General features: G+C 53.5%; 3 protein-coding genes across 3 annotated transcripts; all 3 read right to left on the reverse strand.

Annotated features, from left to right (window-relative positions):
* Positions 1–616: 616 nt before the first annotated feature.
* LBRM_32_0440 (conserved hypothetical protein) lies at positions 617–3,292 on the reverse strand (the record flags this gene model as incomplete). Its single annotated transcript, XM_001567352.2, has 1 exon — positions 617–3,292. One exon carries the CDS (start codon positions 3,290–3,292, stop codon positions 617–619), a length of 2,676 nt encoding a protein of 891 aa, XP_001567402.2.
* A 1,903-nt stretch (positions 3,293–5,195) lies between these two features.
* LBRM_32_0450 (conserved hypothetical protein) lies at positions 5,196–6,773 on the reverse strand (the record flags this gene model as incomplete). The annotated part of the gene is made up of 1 exon (XM_001567353.2): positions 5,196–6,773. The coding sequence occupies one exon, from the start codon at positions 6,771–6,773 to the stop codon at positions 5,196–5,198; it is 1,578 nt and encodes a 525-aa protein (XP_001567403.1).
* A 1,276-nt stretch (positions 6,774–8,049) lies between these two features.
* On the reverse strand, positions 8,050–9,129 carry LBRM_32_0460 (putative 26S proteasome regulatory subunit; the record flags this gene model as incomplete). Its single annotated transcript, XM_001567354.1, has 1 exon — positions 8,050–9,129. The coding sequence occupies one exon, from the start codon at positions 9,127–9,129 to the stop codon at positions 8,050–8,052; it is 1,080 nt and encodes a 359-aa protein (XP_001567404.1).
* Between the last annotated feature and the right edge of the window lie 13,533 nt (positions 9,130–22,662).

A 22,662-nucleotide genomic window follows, 5' to 3' on the forward strand; every position in this document is an offset into this window, starting at 1 on the left:
AGAGGAGGGAAGCAGAGGAACGGAGTGAGTGGAAGGGAGAAGAGGCAAGGAAGTGTGCTGTGCATTCACGTATAACTGTAAAGAGATGTCAGTGCACAACTAGCACACGCACTATCATGACCCATAGTCAAGGTGTTAAACGCCTCCCAGCGAGAGGGGAGGCGAGGTGCCTAGCAGGACACGCGATTCTCACCACACCTCGAATGGAGAGAGAACAGTGCGAGCGGCTGCACCACCGCCGCTGGCATCTCCTCTTTTCGCTTACACGAGGGCATTCCACTGGCAGCGACAACAGCATTAGCATAGAAGAAGGTCAAACAAGAAAAAGAAAACACAGCTGCAGCATGCGAATTGCAATCCTGTGCACCCCCATCTCTCGCTCTTTCCGCTGACCTCGCCTCGCATTCATGAACGCGTACACTTGACACGGCCCGCGCGAGAAACGAGAGAAGATGCAATCTGCACATACACAGCGAGGAAACAGAGAAAGAAAGAGACGAAACAAGAGTCACAGGCACGTGCAGACGCTCGGACACACACAGCGCGCTTAGACGCGTGCACCATAAGAGATCCTTAGCCTCAACTATCCCATAAACCTGCCGCTGCGACGGGCTCTTCAGTCCAGCTTGTGAGTTGTGCGGTGGCGCATCGTGGCTTGGGCGGTTGGCACCGTTGTATTGCTCGGTGCCGGATCCGCGTGTGTAGAAGTGACCTTGACATGGGCCATCTCCCTCTCGCCCGACGCAACGACATCGCTGCCGTTTCGTGCTGCGCGCTCCGGGCAAGATCCCTGTCCATCGCCAAGCAGTGAGCGCACCAGGGCGCTCAGCGCGTGCACCACTGTCCTCACCGGTATTACGACACTCGCTGGTCCTGTCTCTTCGAAGGCGTGCCACTGAGACACGAAAAACTGTCTGAAGAAAACAGCGCAGATGACGACCACGAGCACTAGCAGAGCAGGCGAAGTGAGTACGTAGAGCAACTCGTTCCAGCCCAAAATAAAGAGGGCCGGAATGACCCAGGCGGGAAGTCGTTGGTTGCCTGCCTCAGCAGCGCGAAGCTGCAGCTGTGTCGTGAAGTCGCACTTCTGCTTGTAGAGCTCGTAGGCACGCACAGTGGCTTGTTGGCTGAGCAGGACGCAGTCCGCGGCGACGCCAACCTCCTCTCTGTCGCAGTCGAGAGTCGGCACAGGAACGTCGCAGGGGTATTTGGGGGCAGTGTCAAGCGTGCTGTAGCTCAGGTAGAAAGCCGCCTCGGCGTCGTTGTCGTCGAACACGATGTGGCATCGATTGTGCCTCACGCGGCGAGCGGAGCGGCTCTGCGGCAGAGCTGCAGTCGCACCGGTATCGAGGTCGTCGTCGTCGCTGACCGCCGCCGACACCAGCTTCAGCCGGAAGTAAAAGAGGCTCCCCAGGACAACCAGGCCCGCCTGCACAGCTGCTGGCACGGCTTTCTGCAAGCCCCTGGTGGTGGCGAAGAAACGGACGGTACCGTCACTGTTGTAAGTGAGGCTACGCTCGAAGCCGCTATGCATCGTGTCGCACGCACTGTTAGCCATGGACACCAGGCGCGACTTCACCTTCTGGAAGAACGCGTCTGTGACAATGTTCAGCACGTTGAGCCGCGTCGTTGGGTCCTGGACTATGAGGACGGCATAACGGCCGTAGAGGTGGGCGCGTGGAGGCATTGCAGCCACCTCTGCCACCACCTCCTTGACCTGGATGCTGAGTGTGCGCCAGAAACCTCGGACAAGCCTCTGGCACGCAGCCGAGTCCATCCGCTGTGCCCCGAGAAGACGGGCTGCGTCCTCGTCCGCGTCATGCGCCTCCGCAGGTTCGGTGGTGCTAGAGTCCTCGCCTGCGCTGAATGGCAGTGTCTGTGCTGACTTGAGCAGCTGTCGAAGACTTTCCTCGACGCTGTTCAGCACACGCGACTCGACGTTTGACAGTACTTCGGTGGCGATGGCCTTGGACAGCCGGTTCAACACCTGCATCGTGGCATCCACCAGCTCCGTCTCCAGCTCATTCGCGTACTGCCCAACGACGGCGCTACTGTACAACTTTGTCTGTCGATAAAAAGCGGTCAGGCGAGTCTCCATCTCCTCGTCCAGGACCTCCGACAAGCGCAGCAGCATCTCGCCGCGCAGTAGCCTGTCCTCGTAGCCCCGAGCAAAGTCACGGTACGTCATGAGCTCCTGCTCCTTCGCCTCCTTGCACCGGTGCTGCGCCAGCATCTCACGTTGTGTTGGAATATCCAAGTCCTTGCTCGTGCGAATTGCCGCCCAACAGTTTGTCAGGTACGCCGGCAGCCCATCGAGCGGCACACCGCGAAACATGGAGTGGTAGGAAAAGAGGTAGTCGGAGCATCGGCTGTCGCCAAACCAGCGCCGCAGCGTCTCCACTGAGGCCATGAACTCCTCCTTCTGCAGCCTGTAGTGAGGCATCACATAGTACTTCAAGTGGAACAGGGCATCAATGCTTGTGTCCTCAAACTGAGCTGGCCGGGTGATGCTCTCCCAAATCGTGTCGAAGGACTTACGCACCGTGGTGAGGCTCGGCAGCGGGTCGTCCTCAGTGAAGTCACGCAGTACAACAAGCAAAGTCGGCTTTTCTTCTGCTTCGTAGTTGCTGTGGCTGAAGAGCTGCAGGTTGACCTCGAAAATGGTGCGCAGCAGGCTCAGGTTAGCGGCATTAAAGCGGCCAACGTCGACAGCCCACATGTTAATGATGAGTGTGTCGACGATGCTCAGACCGAAGAGCGAGAGCTGACGCTCAAAGCACTGGTCCTCGCCCCGCTCCAGTCCATCGGTGCCTTCAAAGTCCAGCACCAACAAAGGAGACCCGGTGGGCGGCGCACCGCCTGTAGTGTTATTAGTCACAGCAGCAGCAACAGCATGGTTGAGACGGGAGCTGCGGTCCGCGGCGCTGGGGGCGAGCCGAGGTGCAACAACAGCGACGTCGCTGGCTTCGAGCCCAGCCAAGGCAGTGTTCGCGAGAGCCATAAAAGCGCCCTTCGTTGTCTGGCCACGTCGCACCGTCTCGTCGAGCATTTGAAAATGTGTGCCAAAGAGATGATTCAGCAGCGTGGACTTGCCGCTGCTCTGTCCCCCGAAGACGCCAACGACGTGGTAGTTCAAACCGACTGCCTCCAGCGCACCGTTGCCATAGTCACCGTCCGCAGTCGCCGAGCCGCGGCTCGGCGAGACGCTGGGTGCCACAATGCTCGTCAGGTATTCCGTCAGCTTTTTCTCAGCCTCCAGATGACCGTCGCTGTCAACCAGATGAAGGTTCATTTCTCCGTTCTGGGGAGCAGGGGGGAGGTGAGGAAAAAATGGAGGTGCTTAGGGCCGCTGCCTGCAGGAGACAGTGAGTGCTGAGAGACGAACGGCAGTGAGGGCGAGGCGGCGCACAGTTCGTGATCGCTGGAAGTTACGAAAAACGCCGCAAGTGAAAAGGGTGAAAAAATGAGAGAGGCCACAGTGAGGAGATGTGCAGCTGAGCGGATGCCGCTAACTCTTTCTTGGAAGGCCCTTTTTAGCGTGTGGGGTCCCAGCACGAAAATGGAATGTTTCCCGCCTCAAAGTCGAAGGGAAAAATACGCCCACCGGTGTCGTTAGAGGTGACGGAATAAGGCAGAGAGGGGACGCTTGGAGAATGGAGGACGCACGAGTGCTCTAGCGGTGTTCTTGAGCGAATGGAACTCTCTTGATGCTCGATGGTGTGTGTGCGTGTGTATACGCGTATGTGGTCGTTCCCTTCTTTAAAACACAACTGCAGCAGCCGAGAGGTGCTACGAAAGGAAAGGGATGAGGTCAGATGCAGTGGATGGGTGAGAGAGACGGCAGCACACAGTCACGTGAGCAGTGAGCACCGAGTAGCAAAAAGGACGTTTTTCACACAAAAAAAAAAAAACAGCGAAGCGAGAGGAGGCAGCAGGAAGGCGTGGATTTGCGAGTGCCATTCCTGCTCCGTATCGGCTGTTTGTTCTTCACGTGTGCCACAGTCAGCCTGTGAGCTGACTCCCCTCCCTCGCCAGTACAGCACCCAGGCACACACGCCGCAGCTGAAGGGACGCAGGGTGGTGAGAGGTGGGGGAGGCGCATCAGACACAAGGTAGTGTGCAAGCCTCCGGCGACCCTTCGTTAGCGCTGACTTTGAAAGCCTCATCGTACCGTGGAGGGAATGAATAGAGAGAGAGGAAACCAAAACGCAGATCATCACAGCGGGGTGCATGAGCACATCTAGTGGGGGGGAGGGGCATAAAACAGAAAAAAAAGGGGAGAAAACGAGGCGGTGGATACAAGACTGAACAAATGCGGACTGTGCAGCAAAGGATGAACGAGAGAGGGCAGAAGCACGACAGCGGGCAGAGGTGCAAAGGAAAAAGACAAAAAAGCGCCTGTGCGCGTGTGTTGGGCACGCATACCATATGCTCAGCGTCTTCGAGGGGTCGAGTGGCTGGGCACTGCATCCCCTCTGTAAGAGAGGGGAAGAGCCAACCACGTAAACATGCGTCACAACATACAGAGACGAAAGGAGAAAAGAAATATGCACCCCTTTCTCACGGGCTGCGGGTCTATGCGGTGCGTATACACGCATGTGAGCTCAGAAAGGGGGTACGGGATGATCCTCTCACTTGAGGTGAGAAGTAGAAACACAGGCGAAAGAGAGCACAGCTAATTTCGACCATACACCTGCTGCTTCTCCCACACTCCATGGGCTCCTCTGTAGGTGTGCCTGTGGGGGGGGGGGGGTGAATGGGTATTCGTGGCTGCTCCTCCTCTCCCTTACTCTCTGCATCACAGAACAAAGAAAGAAACAGTACAGCTACAGACAATACAAAGTACACGCGCGTTGCATTTTGCCTTGCGTGTGCCATTGTGGGCGGGACGCCTGACGATAACGCGCAAGCGGGAAAACAAACACCCTCACGCACCCAGTGGGTCTCTTCCGCCGTGGGTTGGGTGTCAGTGACTCAGAGCGGTGGCGCCCCAGGAAGGCAGAGCTTTTTTGACGTTCAAAAAGGCATGCAGCAGTGGTGTACTAGAGAAAAAGGGGGAGTGCAACGTGAGAACAGCGAGCAGCAAAGCGGGTCCATGACACTCGAATTAACAAACGAGACGAAGGAAAACAGACCATCTTCCCGAGATATAACGAATGAGGGGGCGAGCCAAAGTAGAATCGCAATCCAGCAGACTACGCGGCGCACGCATCGCCGCCAGTGGTACGCCACCTCGGAGTCTTCTCTGTGAGAGGTGCACTAGGGCTGCGGGATGAGGTCGGTATTCGTTGTACTGCGCCGCACGCCTCCCACTCGGCCATGTAACGGGCACGACGGTCGCAGTAGATGTCGTCCGTGACAAACACCTTCCGGCCAAAGCGAGGAGCAGTCAAGGACACGGATGAGCCGCTGTGGCTGTGAAATCGTGAGGACTCATCACGCTCGCGCTCAGAGCAGTCCTTCCCTACACGGTATGCGGCACCGCAATCGGCATCAGTGGCTGAGACAGCACTGCTCCGCTGCGGTGGATTGCTAGGTACCCCTGCGGCAGTATCACGTTCTAGGCGCTCCAGAGACTTTCCAACCTTACCGGCAGAAATCATGGACACGCTGTCGGCGGCACTCCTCTTAGCGTGGCCACACACCGCGTCCCCCTCAGTCGTCGGAGAGGCCTGATCGGATGTCGGCTTGGCATCATGTGGTAGCAGCGGCGGCGCTTGGGACTTGAGTGGAAAAGAAAGGGGTCTCGCCTGACTGCATAGAGACGGATAGGGGTTCTGCCCGTTACATGCCAAAGATGGACACCAGATCCATCCGTAGTGCCACTGGCCATGCGCGCAGGGATGGGGGTAATCGGTGCAGCAGGTCCCCCACGGCGCAGTCCCGTAATTCCACTCGCTAGGACGGTGCTGCTGTGGCGCGGATGCTCCACGGACAGGGTGCGTTGGTGGCGGCTGCGGTGGTGTGGGCGCGACACACTCGACTTTCGGTTGCGTCGACGCTAGTGCGGCACGGTCACTGCGCTTGCTGTCACTTGGCGGTGAGGGCAGTTGCTCCTTGCGCTGCAATGGAGGTGTGGAGAGGCTGGCACGCGCTGCTGGGTCAGTACTACATGCCCTCTGGTGTGGGCAGGCACGAGGGCCACAACTACACTGCCGAGCCTCCCGCGCGTTGCGGAAGGCAGCCTCCATGCGCAGTGTCTCGCGTGCGCGCTGCATCTCGATAATCTCGTCGCGACGCGCGTCGAGCTCAGTCTGCAATGCACGGCGCCGCGCCATATGTTCGTCATTCAGAGCTTGCTGGTAGAAGGAGTTGCGCTGGCGGCGCAGCATCTCAGCCGTGTTGGACTGGTAAAAGTTGCGCCCGCCACCACGGTGGCCGCGTGAGCCAAGCAAACAGGCTCGGCCGGACCTCCACCGCTGATCGGCGACGCGAGCCTCCCCGCAGCGCTGCTGAAGGGCAAGGAGGTCCGCCTCTTTCAGCTCCGCTTGCTCCGGGACGCACACAAGGCAACGCCGAAATGAGTGCGGCTCCACGTGAGCAGTGGTATCGACATGACTGGTCCGGCTGCCGCGAGGGGCACCACTGGCCCGCGCGCTTTGGCTGCTGTTTTGGGCAAGAGCGGGTTGCGGCGGAGGCGTGGGACCGCCCCTGCTGCAATAGGTGCAGGTGCATTGCTTCTCACAGCAGCATGGTGGTCTATTCGGGGGAGACCCGTGACGCCTCCGGTCAGAAACACGGCAGTGACACCTACGCGACTCCTCCGACAGCATTGCGAAATGAGGGGAGTCGGTGAAATGTCGATTGAGGCTCACGGTCTGTGTCTTGGGGAAGAAGAAGTGTCACAAATGGCGCCTGGGGTGTGTTCGTGTAGAAAACGAGGAAAGACGTAAAACAACAGTGTACCTACAAACGGGCGAAAATACACAACCACAATACCACACGAAATGTTGTCGGCAGAAGAGCACCCGCTGCACGAAGATCGATAGAAGTTGGGGAGTAGGAGAGAGAGAGAGAAAGAGAGAGTCAGACAACGTGAACAAAGAAAGGAAAATAGCGATAGAACAGAGTGAGCGCCATAAAGAGCGGTAGTCCGTCGCCCCTGCCCCCTCATCCCTGCCTGAGTCAGAGTGATTGTCGCTTTCGATCATCTTCGAGCGTGTCGCAATGACCGCAGAGAAGGGGGGCCGCTGCTACTTGATCGCGTGCCGACACGCTCATTGTGCGCGCTACGGTCCTAGATGCGACTGGTACATCACTACACACGGTGCCACGTTTTATGTGTACAGCAGTGTAGAAGACGCCAACAGCGAGCTGAGATCCACGTCTGTTGCTCACAGACGCACGCGTTGGCGCGAAGTTGCCAATCCTCAAAAAAGCCCCCAAAGTTCGGGGTTTGCACAACGCACTCGAACGGCCGCTGGCGCAGTTGCCTCTCCTGCTCAAATGGGCAACACTCCCGGAAAACGAAAACACGAAATAGAAAGACGTACACGCACTCGCCCAGAGAGAGAGGGGGGGAGACACCCACCCACCCACACACACACACACGCATGGGGAAACATGCAGAGACACCTGTTGAAATGGGGACAAAACAGGAGAGTCATGACAGAGAAGCGCGCGCAGAACACGCGCACGCGGAAGCCGATCCTGTGGTGCGCTTGTGCAGGTGTGTCATCAGTGGCGCACACAAGAGCTGAAGGCAGCTAGATGGTAAGAAAGACACGGTGTGCCTACGCACAAAGGAAAGGTGAGTGGTGCCCAACCTCCCTTCTGCCTTCAGCTCCCGCTGGGTAACAAAGAAAGGATGAGGAAGGAGGGAGGCGAAAGAGCATACATGGGAGCGCAAAATCCCGCCACCTTCACGATCTACCCGCGCTGTACAGAAATACAGAGGTGAGTAAGGCAACGAGGCGGCCGCACGGGTGCACACTTCACCTTTGCGGCAGTGTAGCGTCTCTGTGATCTGCTTGGGTGCTGTACCTGTGCAACTCCCCTTGGCATCGACATTGTCGACTCGACCAGGTCACTGCCACGTCGCTCCTCCCTCTACGCCTGGTTGTTGTCTTTCTCCTTGGTCGCCTCCTCGATCTTCATCTTTTCATTCTCCAGCCGCGTCTCGGTGGCGCGGGCGCGACGATCTTTAATTTCCTGCAGCTCGCGCGCCAGTTTGCGGCGGTTCATTATGACGCCATGCAGAGCACCGATGCAGCGGGCGATGGCCGCTAAAAAGGTCGCAATCGCCTCGTCGTTTGTGTGCCGAATCATCTCAGTCGACGCGCGGCGTGCGTAGATTTCAGGTTGTAGGCTAATCAGCTCCTGCAGCACCCCCAGTACATCCTCGGAGATCGGCATGACAGCGTTTCCGACATCCTTGAGGTACTCCTCTATCTGCTGAAGCACCTTGCACAGATGAATCAGGGACAGCTCCCGCTCCTGCACCTGGGTGGAGAGTGTGGTGATGGTGGAGTCGGTCAGATCGCGCAGGAGATGCTCAATACCGATCTCCTCCGCTTCCTCCGCACCGAGGTGGGTTGGGATATTGCGGAACTCGAGTGAACGTGTGCCCTCACGCCCCTGAACCGTCGTGTAGGCCCGCACAGGCACGCCCTTGTTGTTTGGGTCGGTGTTCACTACACAGTAGACAGGGTTGAGACAGAAGCGATCCGCGACGAGAAGGTGCAGCAGCATGTCGTTGGGCTGAATGGTGGGGCCGGAGGAGTACCATCCCACGACCCTCACCTTCGGAAGCACGCGTTTGTGCATCACAAACATTTCCTGGGCGTAATTCGTGTCGAAGAACCACACATCAGCGTCCTGCGGGTCCTCGTCAAAGGGGACGGCGAAGCTGTTGTTGATGTCGAGTATCTGCAGCCCAGTATGGTCACGCGTGTAGCGCCCGAGCAGCAACCCCGCCACGCGCTTCTTCTGGAGGGCAGAGGTGTTCATACGGGCGTAGTGATCTACCAGGGACAGCAGCACCAGCGGGTGCACCTCCACGCGACTCGCCGTGGGCACGAACGCCGGGGGCGCCGCTACATCCTCCTTCCCTTCACTGCCGTCGTCAGACGCGACGTCGTTGTTGACCACAAGTGCGTCGGGTTTCGAGGGCTTCTGATTGTTGCTCATGGTACCTTTTTGGGCGCGCTTAGGTGTTGGTGTATGCGTGTGGAAGCCTGAATAACAACACTACTGTTCGCCGTGTTCCGCGCCACTTCGCCGAAATAGTAAAATGAGTGGCAGATATCGAGTGTGCCTGGGAAGAAAATCCCCTTTTGCTCGCTGTCGCACTGATCGGCCTGTGCTGGCGTTTCTGCTTTGTTTCTGCGGCACGCCTCTGCGTTGGTGTGCGCATGCAAAGCAGAAGCGAAATGGTGCGGGTTTGTGTATAAGTCAATAAAAAAAAAAAAGCAAATTCGCGGTCAGGATGGAGCGGAGTTCAGGGGGAGCGAGAGAGCGAGAAAGACACGTCACCCAGTAAAAGAACCGAAAACTGTCGAATGCGTGTAGGTCGGGGTGTACGTATCAGGGTGATGGTGATGAGGTGGGGGTGACATGTGTACACGCGTACGTTACCCCCACTCAAACGCGGAGCGAGAGAAACGATAAGGCAAACGTGAAAAGAAAGGAAGAGAGGAAGGGGCAGTGAAGAAAAAAAAACGAGAGTACATCCAGCTGCGCTGAGTATAGGTTGCGCAAACAGCGCGAGAGAAGCACGTGGGCTAGCAGCCATAAAGTAGATGCACTCACGGCTGCCCTTGCTTGACGGCGGAGAATACGGTCCCCACGACACAACGTGCCTCATATCAGCCGAATTGTTCCTACATCCGTGTCCCAGAAGAAAAGACACGCAACGAGCAGAGAGCCACACGCACACGCAGACCCGCTACACACGTGCAAAGGAACCAAAACCGAAGAACACACCGAGAGCAGTCACATCAGAAATGCAAAGACACGACGGCAAAGCGGTAAGCCGTGAACACAGAGAGAGCGCAGAAAAGTTCGCGCAGACGCTGGGAATGTAGAGCGGATGCCCGCAGCATCTCCCTCGCCACGATCACAAGTGGTCCGCACCATCACCTCCTACCCGTGCCGCTGAATGAGTTCACGCAAGCACACGTGAGTATAGGTGGTGGGTGGGCGGCTTTGTGCGCTTGCGTTTCTGGGCACATGAGTAGCTAGCGTGGATTAAAGGAGGAGGAGGGCAGGCATCAGGGGGAGTGAAGAAGGAGGTCAAGAACGCTTTGTCATATACGAAGCACGAGCAACTGCAACGTGTGTCTCCCGCCCCACCCCCCAGTCCCTTCTCTCCTCTGCACCGCTGTCGTTTTTGCCTCCGAAGACCACCATGACTTAAAGGGTGAGCAAATGATCAAAAAAGGATGTGAAACCGACGAGAAGGGAAGACGATGAAAAACGAAACGAAGAAGGCGGCACGCACGCACCACGCGTTAACGAGAGTCCTTGAAAACAAGAAAAGCAGCACCTTGGGGGCAGTTAAACACACCACAAACAGAGAGAGGTACCATGTGCACCGAAGTAGGTGCAAGTGGTGGGGTCACAGCAAGTGGATTGCACCGAGAATGGCTAAACATCAGGATGCTCCAGCGGGGGGGAGGAGGGGATCAGCGTGCCGTGGCAGAGGCTGTACTCGTGCCGCCCCTCTTCCTCCGCCACAGCTCGCCCTTCGGAGTTGGTCCTCCAGTCGAGAAACTAAACAACCAACTGTCATCACTAGGAGAAGTAGCAGTGCCCCGCACATCAACTCGCGAGCAGGCGTGTGCATACACACGACACAAGGAAAAGAAAGACAACAACATGCAAATGCGCTCAGGAGAGTGCACACGAAGGTCGGTAAGACGCTACAGAAGAAGACGTCTCTTTTCATCTTCCTCTCTCTCTCTCTGGGTGCCTCGCACGTAGACTCCGTTGCACCACACGCGGTTTTCTTTGTTGTCTTGCCTTGCTTCAGTTGCTCAGGCCAAAATTCTGCGCACGCGATGGTGAAAGGCAGAAACGCAGAAAAAAAGGGCACCGAGCTCGTCTGCTCACACGAGCAGCGTCATTCACCCAAGCAAACTGTCTCAGCGGTGAGCGACTGTGCCCCTCCTCCTCCCTTTCTCCTTTGTGGGTTGCGCAGAACTGTGTGCGATGCGGGGTGCCTTGCACAACATGGGAAAGCGTAACGACGCGCCGGCCTCCGCTTACTTCAGCTACTTCCCTTAAGGGGCGGTGGCGGTCAACGACCACTTCGGCTTACCTTCGCGGCATCGCTTTGCCAAGGCTGCGAATAACGCAAAGCTGCTGCGCTAGATGAGCAGACCCACGCAAATCAGAGCCAGATCGGCGTCACAGCCGTAGAGGCTAAGGAAAGTACGGTATACAGTACATGCAAGCAAACCGCGTAGCAGGTCAGTATCTGCCATACCTGCAAGAGCGGGATGAGCAGCGCAATCGGGGCCATGAAAACACCTCAGACCTCACGAACACTCGAAGTAGGCGTACACGGAAGATTGGAGAACACAGCGCGTCGCGTCAAAACAAGACCTCTTTTAGCAGTAGCTCGCTGCCGGGCGCAGCACAAAAAGATCGCGGCGGCCACCCGGTAGGTGCCGTAAGGGAAGGCGATCAACTCCGTGCTCAGGCATCGAAAGAGCGTGTCCAGCGTCTCTAATATCTTGAAAGCCGCGAGGTTAAATACTCAATGTGAGAAGACGTCATGGAAAAGCACGTGGCGATCGAAATGGCTTGTCACATCGTAAAAGGAATGCGACTTGTTCAGGTACCTGAACAGGGTGACTCAGTAGACGTTACACACAATGAAGAAGTCCACTAGGGGGGTGAGTTCCAGCAACAGTTGGCGGTCGTAAGGCCAACGGCCTCGCGATTCTCCATGGCACGAGGGCCCGTTAAGACGAGCATTGTGCACACTATGCCTGTATAACGCTTGATGTTGGGGTACTCGAACACGAGACTGGTATCAACGTTGAAGGTGTTTCGCAGGATGATGATGGACTCCCACAGAGTCCTCGTGTGCGCGAAGAATATGGCTAAGGAAGAAGCAAGAGGCGCATGCACCAGGGAAAGGAGAACAAAACTGACAGCGACTGCTGTGGCGGGAGCCTCGGATGAGGAGCTGAGAGGGGGAGAGCGATGAAGCAAAATGCAGAGACGAAATTCAAGCACACAAAAGACAGTCGGCGCCGCTTCAAAGAATTTGCGGCCGAAAAGAGAGCGTAGAGAGAGAAGGGATGGAATGGGAGAGTCAGCGCCGATGGAAACGGCACGTGTGAGCGACAGTGTGTGGATGCTAATTTCATGTGCGTCTCCCCATTCCCGGAGCGTGGCCGTTGACACACCGCGTGAGCTCGTTTGTCTGCTGATTTATCTTGATAAGGGGAGTATGAGGTGGAGGCGTCGATGGCCGCGGCAGTGGCGAGACACTCATCAGGGTGAAGTCCCTGCGTGGAAGCAAAGGCAGAGAAGATCACAAACGAAAAAAAAAGGCGGTGTGGGCAGGAAAGTGGGAGGCTGCGAAAAATGTGATGTGCAGCTGCAAGTGAGTCCAGTCGAGGCAAACGGTGATGCGCGGGCGCAGGCGGCGGCTACGTTTGCTCCTTTGTACTGAAGGCCGAGTGCATTTTTTTGCCTCCCGTTCGCTTCAGTCACCCTCACGAAGGAAGCAATAATGCCCCAAAGGGCTACTACAGCGAGCTGGGGTGGAGAAAGGGGGGAAGTAATGCACCGTAGTAAACACAGGGGGAGGGGGGCAGAGAGGTCGCACCACGGGGATGCCTTGCACCTCTCTCCACCTGCTCCCATCCCTATACACACTAGCACTCATGGACACGCATGCCCCCATTGGGTGTCTGAGCGCTGTGTGAGGGAATGTGGGCCTACGTGCATATCTCGGAGTTGCTGTTTTTTGCTGTTGTTGTTCTTGCTTGGATTTAAAACATAACAGTCAGTCAGCACCCACTCTTTATACGTGCGTGCGGCGCTCTTTTTCTGGTTCTGGTCCTTCCCTGATCTCTTATATTAGGGGGACCGCCTTACAAGAGGGCCCCTGCCCAACCCTTCGCATCTCCTCCCTCACTTGTACTTCGTTACTCGCTCTTCCTCCTACAGGCCTCTCCACTCCACGTTCTTAGCTATCCCCTCTTCCCCATCCGTGGACTTTCACACGCCTCCTGGTGAGAGCAGAGGCACATCGTGAAATGACGGGAACAAGAAGAGTCGGTAAGAGCCCTGGCACGCCTTGCCTTTTTCGTGTGGCAAGTGCGGAGGAAAGAGAAGTTAAGGGAAGAGAGAAACAGAGGAGGGCAGAAGCTCCTGTAGAGTGGAAGAGAAGCGAAAAGGACAAAACAAACCAACAAACGAGGAAGTCAAGGGGAAAAACAACAATGAAAAAGCGCCATCGGCGTTCTTTGTAGAAAACATGTCGACGTCCATCTCACATCTTACACCTCACCCCTCCCCCGCAGACACGCACACAGGGACACCAAGAGGTGTCATTACGCGCCTGTGCATACACACAGACATTGGTATGGGCATCAGCAGCAAACAAAAAAAGCGGTCGAAGAAAACATGCTTACACATACCTTTGTTGTGTTCATGAGCTCGGCCAATGCGCGGACACAAACAGGAGCCTACGAAAAAGAGCAAAGTGATTCTATCAGGGTCCGTGTCGGTGTATGCAGGGGTCTATGTGTATGGTGTCTGCGTGTGGGTGCATGGGAGGAGGCGCGGTGTTTCTCTGACACGTGGGCCACAGCTCGAGAAACAGAATGCCTCTCATCCGGCCATCTTTGATTTTCTTTTTGTCTCTTTTTCGTCTTCAGCATTCCAGGAGAGAAGCTGAAGCGTAAGAGGCTCTTCACTCTTATTGCTTTCCAGATGCCTCTCTCTTCCTTTTGGATAGTTACTGTCTTAGCATATCCCTCGCACCCTGTGTACCTCAGCTCCCCCTCTTGCCCATCCAATTTTTGTACACTTCGCTAGCTGCCGCGGTGAACGTGACACGCCTTACATGTAGCCCCACGCTTCGTCTCATGAGCAGGCTGAAGAAGCACACGAGTGTGTTGCCTATTGGACCCCCTTATCGTTCTCTCTCCGTCGTGCGGTTTCAACCGACATCACCGAATTGAGCGAACAGCAACGTAGCGAGAGAGGGAGGAACGCAAGCGAAAAAAAAAAACAAAGATAGTGCAAGGGAAATCCTCCGCGGCCTCAGTGCATGCATCTACCCCTCTTCAACTCGTGTCGTCTTTCTGCTTTGTGTGATGTGCAGTAAAACAAGGGAAAACAAAAACCGACAGTGTGTGTGTGTGCGTGACATGCGCGCCGAACAGACCAACGAGGAAGGAGGCGGCAATGGAGAAGCACAGAGGCATTATGGAGTCCACTCACACACACGCACACACACACACAGGCACACGCGAAAGAAGATCAAACAGAAGGCAAACAAAAGGCGCAGAAATACACTAAAAGAAAGGAGTACAGAAATGACGTCGAGGCGCACAACAACAACAACAACGCAGCCCAGGGGAGACGGAGCGAAAAAAAGGGAGGTGGGGGGAGAAGGCTGCGCTTAAGTCTGAGCACGCCAACAGTCATACTAAACCGAAAAAGGGAGGGGACGGCGGAAGTGAAACACCACAAAGACGCAATAAAAACACGACAGGGCCCGAAGACAACACACAAAAAAAAATCTAATCCTCGAGCGAGTCAAGACAAGTGAAGACATGCACAGAAAGGGGGACATAGATGTGCGCCCATGACAGACGCAGAGAGACGTGGAGGGAGGCGCGGGGCAGGAAAAGCGTGGGAGAAGAAGTGGAAATGAAAGTGGCGACGAAATGCACTCAGTGCGCAGGGAAGGGATGTGTAGACGGGGTGTACAAATGCAACAATAAAAATCAAGCAAAAAAACGCCAAACTGAGACACAATTTGAAAGGAAAAAAAGAAAACGAAAACAAATGAGGGGAGGATCAGTAAACAGAAGAAGACAGAAGAAGATCGTTAAGAGAGAGAAAACAGATAAGCCAAGCTACGGCAGCAACTTTTCATCTCTACTTTCGCCTATAGGTTTCTCTTTTTGTTCTTGTTGCTGCTCTCTCCTTTACAGGGGGCCGGCAGAGATGCTCACAAGGCACTGCACACACGCGCATACATATATTCTGAGCAAGAAACTAAAGCTTGAAAGAGAGGAGAAAAACAAGGGAATCTACACAGACCACAAATGCGAGGTAAAGAACTGAACAGGAGAGGGGCACACACAAAAAAAAAAAGAAAATAAAGACACAACACACCAGTCAGGAAAAAAAGGGGGCCAAAAGAGAGTAAAGGAAGAGAACGGGGGAATGACTGAAGGCCAGACCCCTGACACAGAAGAAAACGTAGAAAAAAAAGAACGGGACAGCGTCCGGCGTCCTTGTTGTTATTGATTGTGTGTGTGTGGGTAGGTGTGTGGGTGGGTGTCGCGGTAGCTCCCCTTCTCTTGCTTTTCTACTCTGTGCATGCATGATATTGGTGTTTTTTTCTCTGCCTTCTTTTTGTGCTCGTTGTTTGTTTGTTGGAATGCACAGAGATGGTGACTGGGTCAGACTTGCCCTTTTTCTCCTTTCCAACGGTCAGTCCCATCTGTCACTCGCGTACGCTGAGGGAGGGAGAGAGTCAGAGACACACAGAGGCGTATTCGCGCATGAGCACACACACAAGCACTCTTCTCTTTCTTGTCACCTTGTTGTCGTCGCTCTTTTTTCTCCTCTCCTTTCTTTATAGCGTACAGTAGGCAAGCATTGATCACAAGAGCGAAACAAAGAGGGGGGCAAATGCTAGGAGATTGGCCTGAGTGCAGGCAACACAACCATCTCCCCCCTCCCTCCCTCCCGCCTTCTGCTCCTCTCAGTATGAACGGGGTCAACGCGCTGATAGCTCCGATGAAACGACGGGCATATGCGCGCCTTACCTTATTCGCGTTTTTCTTTTTTGCTCTGTGCACGTGTGCCTCTGCGTGTGTCTTCACTATTCAAGGGGGATAGAGGACGCATAGCGGAGGCGTGGCGGTAGCACAGCATGCGCGGAGAGCATTCGAGGTGGTTTATATATTATTTCGTGCTCACTCTCTTCTTGCTCAATCATCTACGCGCTATTCTTCTTCCGTGTGATCCAGTGTCACAAACAAACGCGGATACAACGAAAAGAAAACGTGCGTGCGCTGACGAGAAGGTCGAGAAGACGGAGTAGACGGAGCAACAAAATAAACATCAACGAACAAACAAACAATAAATAAAAACGTCGGCACCACGGCGTCAAACGCACACGAGCACAAGCAGACACACACCCCGCCCCCTCCTCATCCTCCTCCCCACAAGCCAGAAAAAAAAGAAAAAAATCCGCCGCTACAAAAGAGAGACGAAGACGGGCGAACGAAAAAAGAAAAAGACGTAAATTGAGACCGAGCGAGAGAAATCGAAGAGGCAAACACACAAGTGAAAAGAAGCCAGTTTTCGAGGAGACGACTAAAGACCTTCGAAGAGCTACAATCTGGGTTGTCTGTGTGAGCCCCCTGTGCTAGAGAAACAAAACTGCGGAAAGGTACTCTCGTACGCGACAGGGAAGGAGAGAAGGAAAGCGAAGTGAAGGAGACGAGTAATACGCCTGCAAACAAAACAAGCACACCGACAACGACAAAAAAAAAAACAGAGACTCACACAAACATGAAAGCTCCAAAGAAAAAGAAGCACCCCTGCGCATCGATGGGCGTTCGCCGTATCGATTGAGCACGACCACTCAGCTTATGTTGGGCAAGTGCATACATAAGTGTGCAGAGTGCTGCTCCATTTTTTTCTTTCCGTGGGCATCCTTTTGTTCTCTCCCTATCCAGTTTTTTGCTTCTTTCCGTGTCCTTTTCACCGGCAAAAAGGGGGATGAAAGAGATAAAAAAAAAAACAAATGAAGGTAAAGAGGAAGCAATGGGAGGGGGGAGGGAAGAAAAAGGAGGGTTAAAGGGGAGAGGAGCACAAGCATCATGACCGATCGTTTTTCCTTGTCTGCCTACGCTTTCATCAGAAGCCGTTGATATATATATATATATATATATATAGCTTATGAACCGCTCAAGTCCGTTGTTTCTGACTTCATTGAAGGTTTATCCTTCTTTTTTACTGGCCCAGTGAAAGAGCACAAAGCAAAACGTGTGTGTGGGGGGGTTTATGCGTAGAGAGCACGGCCAACAAGCGCGCAGTGAATGCAATAGAGAAACCGGTGGCACCACTCAGACTTCGGATACCTCGAGGGAGGGGCGGGCGCGCACACACTCACACACAAACATCCGAGGATGCACAGCTACAGCTACAAAGGCACACAGTCTACGAAAAAGATACGCAAGGGCCACTTGTCCTTTTCCTCTCCGCGGTCGCCCATCAACGAAACGAAGAAGAGCGGTGAGGTCCCTACACCCCCCAAAAGCGATGTGGAAGAAGCGCTATACTGTGGGGTGACTGCGTCTATCGTTGTACGTGTGTGTGTGTGTGTGTTGTTCGGACCACAGCAGCTGGTAGTGTTTCACCGCAGCGAAGAGCAAAAAAGGTTTGGGTAAGAGCGTGCGGCCTGGAGCTCGTAGTGGCTATCACTCAAATGGGCGGCGGTTGGTGAGAAAACAACAACGGAAAAAAAAAACAGACAGAGCGTGTCCGGGCACGTGCTTGCGCATGTGTGTTTTGGCAACTTCTCGTTTTCTTTTTTCACCTTTTCTTTTACTCGTGGGCGCATTCCTTCCGGTGTTTACTTGCTTTCTGGCGTGCATCGGACCCGGTCACATTACCACTCGGCCTCTTTCCTGCTCCTCTTGTATCACTGCTGCCCTTCAACAGAGCAGCGTGTATGTCAAGAGAAGAGAAACGAAGATGCAGGGAGGGAAAAGGGAAAAAAAGAGGCCTCATAGTGTGCGTTTGCGTCGCATTGTCTACGCGAGAAAGAGTGTCCGGTCGGTGTTCGAGAATGAGCTCATCTCCAAACGTGTATATATAGAGAGAGAGAGATATATATATAGGTGTGTGTTATACACACAAAAAAAAAAAGAAAAACTGGAGTATGCAGTGTCGTGGGTATCCCTCTCGGGCTGCGTAGGGCGCGTGTGAATATGCACCTGTGTGGATTTACAGGCGTGTGTAGTTGTCGTGTCCACACTGACGATTGCGGCAAACAAACACACAAACACGCATGTGCCAAGACGACGAAGAGCGGAGTCAGCAACGAGCTACGGAAGGAGAAAAACAGTAGCCAGGGCAGTGCGCGTGGTCCCGCATCGATCCGATCAGTTTTCCTGCGATGCTATATACTCTGAGAAAAGAAGAACAAAAAAACCCTGCGCTTGTGTGCACTGCATGCGTGTTTATGGTCGTTGTGGCCCCCATTTCCTTCTCTTCAAAGGATGTGTATGTTGGCTCGTAGCTCGACAAGCACTAAAACATATAAAGAGCGAGAACGGAAGAGATGTGCCTTTCAACCCCCCTTTTTTCTGCCCAGACCAACGTGGCCCTCTCTTGAAGAAGAGAAAAGCAAAAAAAAAAACGCTCTCCTTGTAGACCCGTCCTGAGTATCACGCAGAGTGATTGCGTGTGTGGGTGTGGGTGTGAGTGCGCGCACAGTTGAATACTCCGCTCTTCTTCGTTTGTGTCTGCCGTACAGTCGTAAGAAACAGAAGCACTGAGCAAACAGTGAGGTACGACGCGTTGAGAAGTAGAGAAACACACACAGAGCTGAGCGCGAAGCAAAGGGAAAAAATCGCACAAACAAACACACGCCACACAACCTCTAAGGCCCACTTCCACCCCGGCTTGACTCACATTGCGTGAGCCGCAGCCACCCCCATAGTGGGAGCGCCCATTGTCGGTATCGCAGTGAGGGTGCGCCACTCTACAACCCACGCGTGCTATCAGCGATGGCGGTGCAACGCGCACGACGGGGTCACCCAATGTACAACAGTACCAAAGACATAGAGATGGAGAAGCTAGCGGACAAGGGCGTTCAAGCCAAGCAAAGAGACTTGAAAGAAGTCGACTAAGCTGTGCGATAGCAAAAGAAAACGCGATATACACGCGGAGAGAGAGTGTGTGTGTGTGTGTGAGGGTGCAAGCGAGTCTGTCTTTTGATTTCAAATGACGAAACAGCATGGGCAGTGAGTAACGAAGCTCTTACCGTCGCTTAGACAGACAGAAAAGCACATGCAGCAGGCCATAAGAGAAGACGCGCAGTGTGTACTCAGTAAATTACTCAGACGGAGAGAAAGAGGGAGCGAGGGAGGGAGATGAAGCTACGGGAAAGGGGAAGGGGAAGGGGGAAAAGCAGAAACAGAGGAATAGATGACAGTAATACGCACACGCATGCTCCACACACACACAAACACGCGTACACACGTACACACGCAAACAGACAGGGGAGCACAAAAAGCAAAGGAAGAAACAAACAAACAGAAAACAGCTAAAGACCGTGGCAAAGGAATCAAGCGAAAAGAGATCATAGAGAAAAGACAAGAAATGGAAAATGGCCTCGCTCAATACCGGTTAACAATACAGAAACAAGGAAAATGAGAGTGAAACTGAAGCGATGACACATGCCTCTTCACTCCAAAATAATAATAAAGAGGTGGTGGTGGCAACGAAAGTAATGAGAGGAGGAGAGCAAAGGAAAGATGGGGTCGAACATAGCTCAAGCGAGTGACACAAGAATACGCTGGGGTGCCGGCTTCCACACGCGCACGCACCAATAGAAGGAAAAAGGAACAGTAAAGCGAAAATAAAGGGAAGGAGAAGGGGAAAACAAAAATTGAGAAAGAAAATCAGAGAGCGCACCAAACAAAAACCCACAAAAAAAAAAGGTGAAGAGGGAAGGGGGTGAGAAGAGAAGTCCATCCAGCAACTTAAAGGGGAAACAACGAGACAAAAAGAAAAGAAACACAGGAGGATTTCTCTCCTCGTGTGCCTCATTATGTATACATCACTTTTATCTTGTCCTCTGTTTTTTATCCTTTTCCGTGGAAGTGGGCTCTCCAGGCTCTCCTGGGATGTGTGGGAGCGGGCATGTGTGTGAGTGCCTGAACACGCGCCCATATATGACTTGCCTGCATGACGCCACTTCCTTTTTCGTCTTTGCGGTTAGTTTCGGTTTCTTCTTTGTGAAGACGCTAGCGAGAAGCCAGTATGAAAAGAGATCTGGAGAGAGCCAGAATAAGCGAGACAAGCACGTATACATAAAGGGAGGCGCAAGCCAAAAAAAAAAAAAGAAAAAAAAAAAGAAAAAGGCAGTCGTAAAGGAAAAAAGAAAAGGGTAAGGCAGGCGGTGGAGGAATGCAAGCGAAAAAAAAAGAGCACATGAAGAAAGAGAGGAGTATGAAGGAAAAAAAGATACCCAAGAGCCTTCGCGCGTGTGTATGTGATCGCGCGTTGGCATACAAATTAGAGGGATTTCCTCTTGGTACAGTAAGACAATGCTGTGCCCTCTTCATTTGCATTCCTTTCGCTTTTGATCTTTCCCCTTACCTACCTCATTAGCCCTGTTCTTCGTTTTCTCTGATTTTCAAGTACTTCACCACCACCACCACCACCCATCTCCCACATCAACACCCTTGTGACTGTGCCCTTCTTTTTCTGCCCTGCACACACGGATGTGAAGTGTTTGTGAATAGGATCGATGGCAAAGAGAAAAAAAAAAGAACGCAGAGGACACAAAACAACAAGAAAAGAAACGAGACTGCAGCCTCGGCATCACGCTTAATATGCATGTGCGTATGTGTACCTGGGTGTTTCCTTATTTCTGCTCGCCCACTTTCATCAGTCCTACTTTTCACATCGCCTCTGTCATCTTCTGCTTACGAGAAGAAAAGAAACAGTGTAGGTAACAGACGGAAGAGTGACGGAGAGAACGCAAGAGAAACTCACGAAAGCGAAAAAAAAAAAAAACAAAGAAACCTCAAAGACGGGTCGGACAACCGTTGGGTTCGGATCGTTTTACTGGGGAAGGGGGGAGGGGAGCACATACGAAAGGACACAATGGCGGCACAAACCCCCGAGAACAGACAAAACGAAGGCAGAGAGAGGGGGAGGGGGGCGTTTGTAAATGAGCATTTCAAAGGCACAAACGCGCACAGACAGAGAAGCCACGTAACGGCCGGTCAATAAAGGAAACCCAAAAAAAAAAAGATGGAGAGAGAAGACACAATGAGAACCTGAGAGAAAGCGAAAAAGGGATGCTCGGGAGCCTCAACAAAGGAATAGTGCACAGACAAGCATACGCATGCCGGATAGGCATGGGTGTGACGTTGCTCGAAAATCGTGACGGAAAGGGGGAGGGATGAAAATATAACAGTGAGAGAAGGGCCCGCATGGAGGAGCACACTTTGAGAACGTTAAAGAAATCCGAAAAAAAAAAAGAAAAAAAAAAACAGAGAAACGTGAGAGCGAGAGAAGAGAACAGAGAGAGTAAAAAAAAAACCAAAGAGAGACATCCGCACGTGCATCCCCAAGGCAATCGTGCAGGGGCGTAGTGACGAAAGAATGGGAAAAGGCAAAAATAAGAGATGGGGAGAGCGCGAAGAGAAACACGGAATTTGGCTCGAAAGTGATGCAGAGGTCTGCCCCGCCGTCAGGAAGCAACAGACATAGAGACGCACGCGCGCACGCACACACATACGTGCACAAGGCAAACACACACCCACTACAGCATCACAGAGGTAACTCAAACTCCTGAGAGACTCCACTCGCTTCAGCATGAATTTATAAATTCGCCTTCGTCTTTTGAGGATATTTTCCGTGTGTGAGGTGTCTCTCTTTTTGGCTTCTTTTTTTTTTTTGCATTACTCCCTCCGCTCGATCGGATGTACATGACGCCCATTTGGCGGCATACCCCCCTCCCGTTTCCCGCAGGTTCCCTGTGTGTAAGTCGTTCTTTCCTTTTCGCAATGCACGTCTCTCACCCTCTTGCGAGGGCTGTTACAACACCCATCACACCATTTAAGCACAGGGAGGTAGAGACATTGTGTGAGGTACGGGCGCGTCTTCCTCCGAGAAAAAAAATCAAAAAGAACAGAACGATGCGGCAAGCGAGTCGAATATGGTGCTGGGCATCGAGTAACTCACGTCAACAAACATTAACAGAAAAGGGGGTGGAGGGGGGGGGGGGGGTGGAAGGAGAAGAAACCACGCAAGAGCGTCAGTCGAGGAAGGACAAAAAAAAACAACACAAACCTTCCGTGTGTTTCCCCTTCGTCCCCGCACTTCCTCACTCTCACATTCCCCACGCCCCACCACTCACCCGCTCTTCCCGACCACAACAAAGTATGCTCCCTCTTGCGCACTGAGCGTTAACTCTCTCAACCCATAGTACATATTTCGTGCTTCGGCGCGTTTCGCGTCACGTGTGCGTGTATAACTATCTCTGTCTCCTCTTTTACCTCTCCTTCCTTGCTTCGGACTTGAATCTGTCATCCATTCCTCTCTGCTGTCTCTCTCTCTCACACAAGCCGTTTGATGCTCGTCATCACACATGTGACAGACAGGAGAAAGAGAGAAGCGTGCGGGCGGCCTCCGGAGCACCCAAAAAAGAGATGCATGACTGCGTTAATCTGGCTCATATACTGAAGTGTCTGCTTGTTGCCTCCT

Source organism: Leishmania braziliensis, chromosome 32 (assembly GCF_000002845.2).
Source record: "Leishmania braziliensis MHOM/BR/75/M2904 complete genome, chromosome 32".
Taxonomy (NCBI): Eukaryota; Euglenozoa; class Kinetoplastea; order Trypanosomatida; family Trypanosomatidae; genus Leishmania; species Leishmania braziliensis.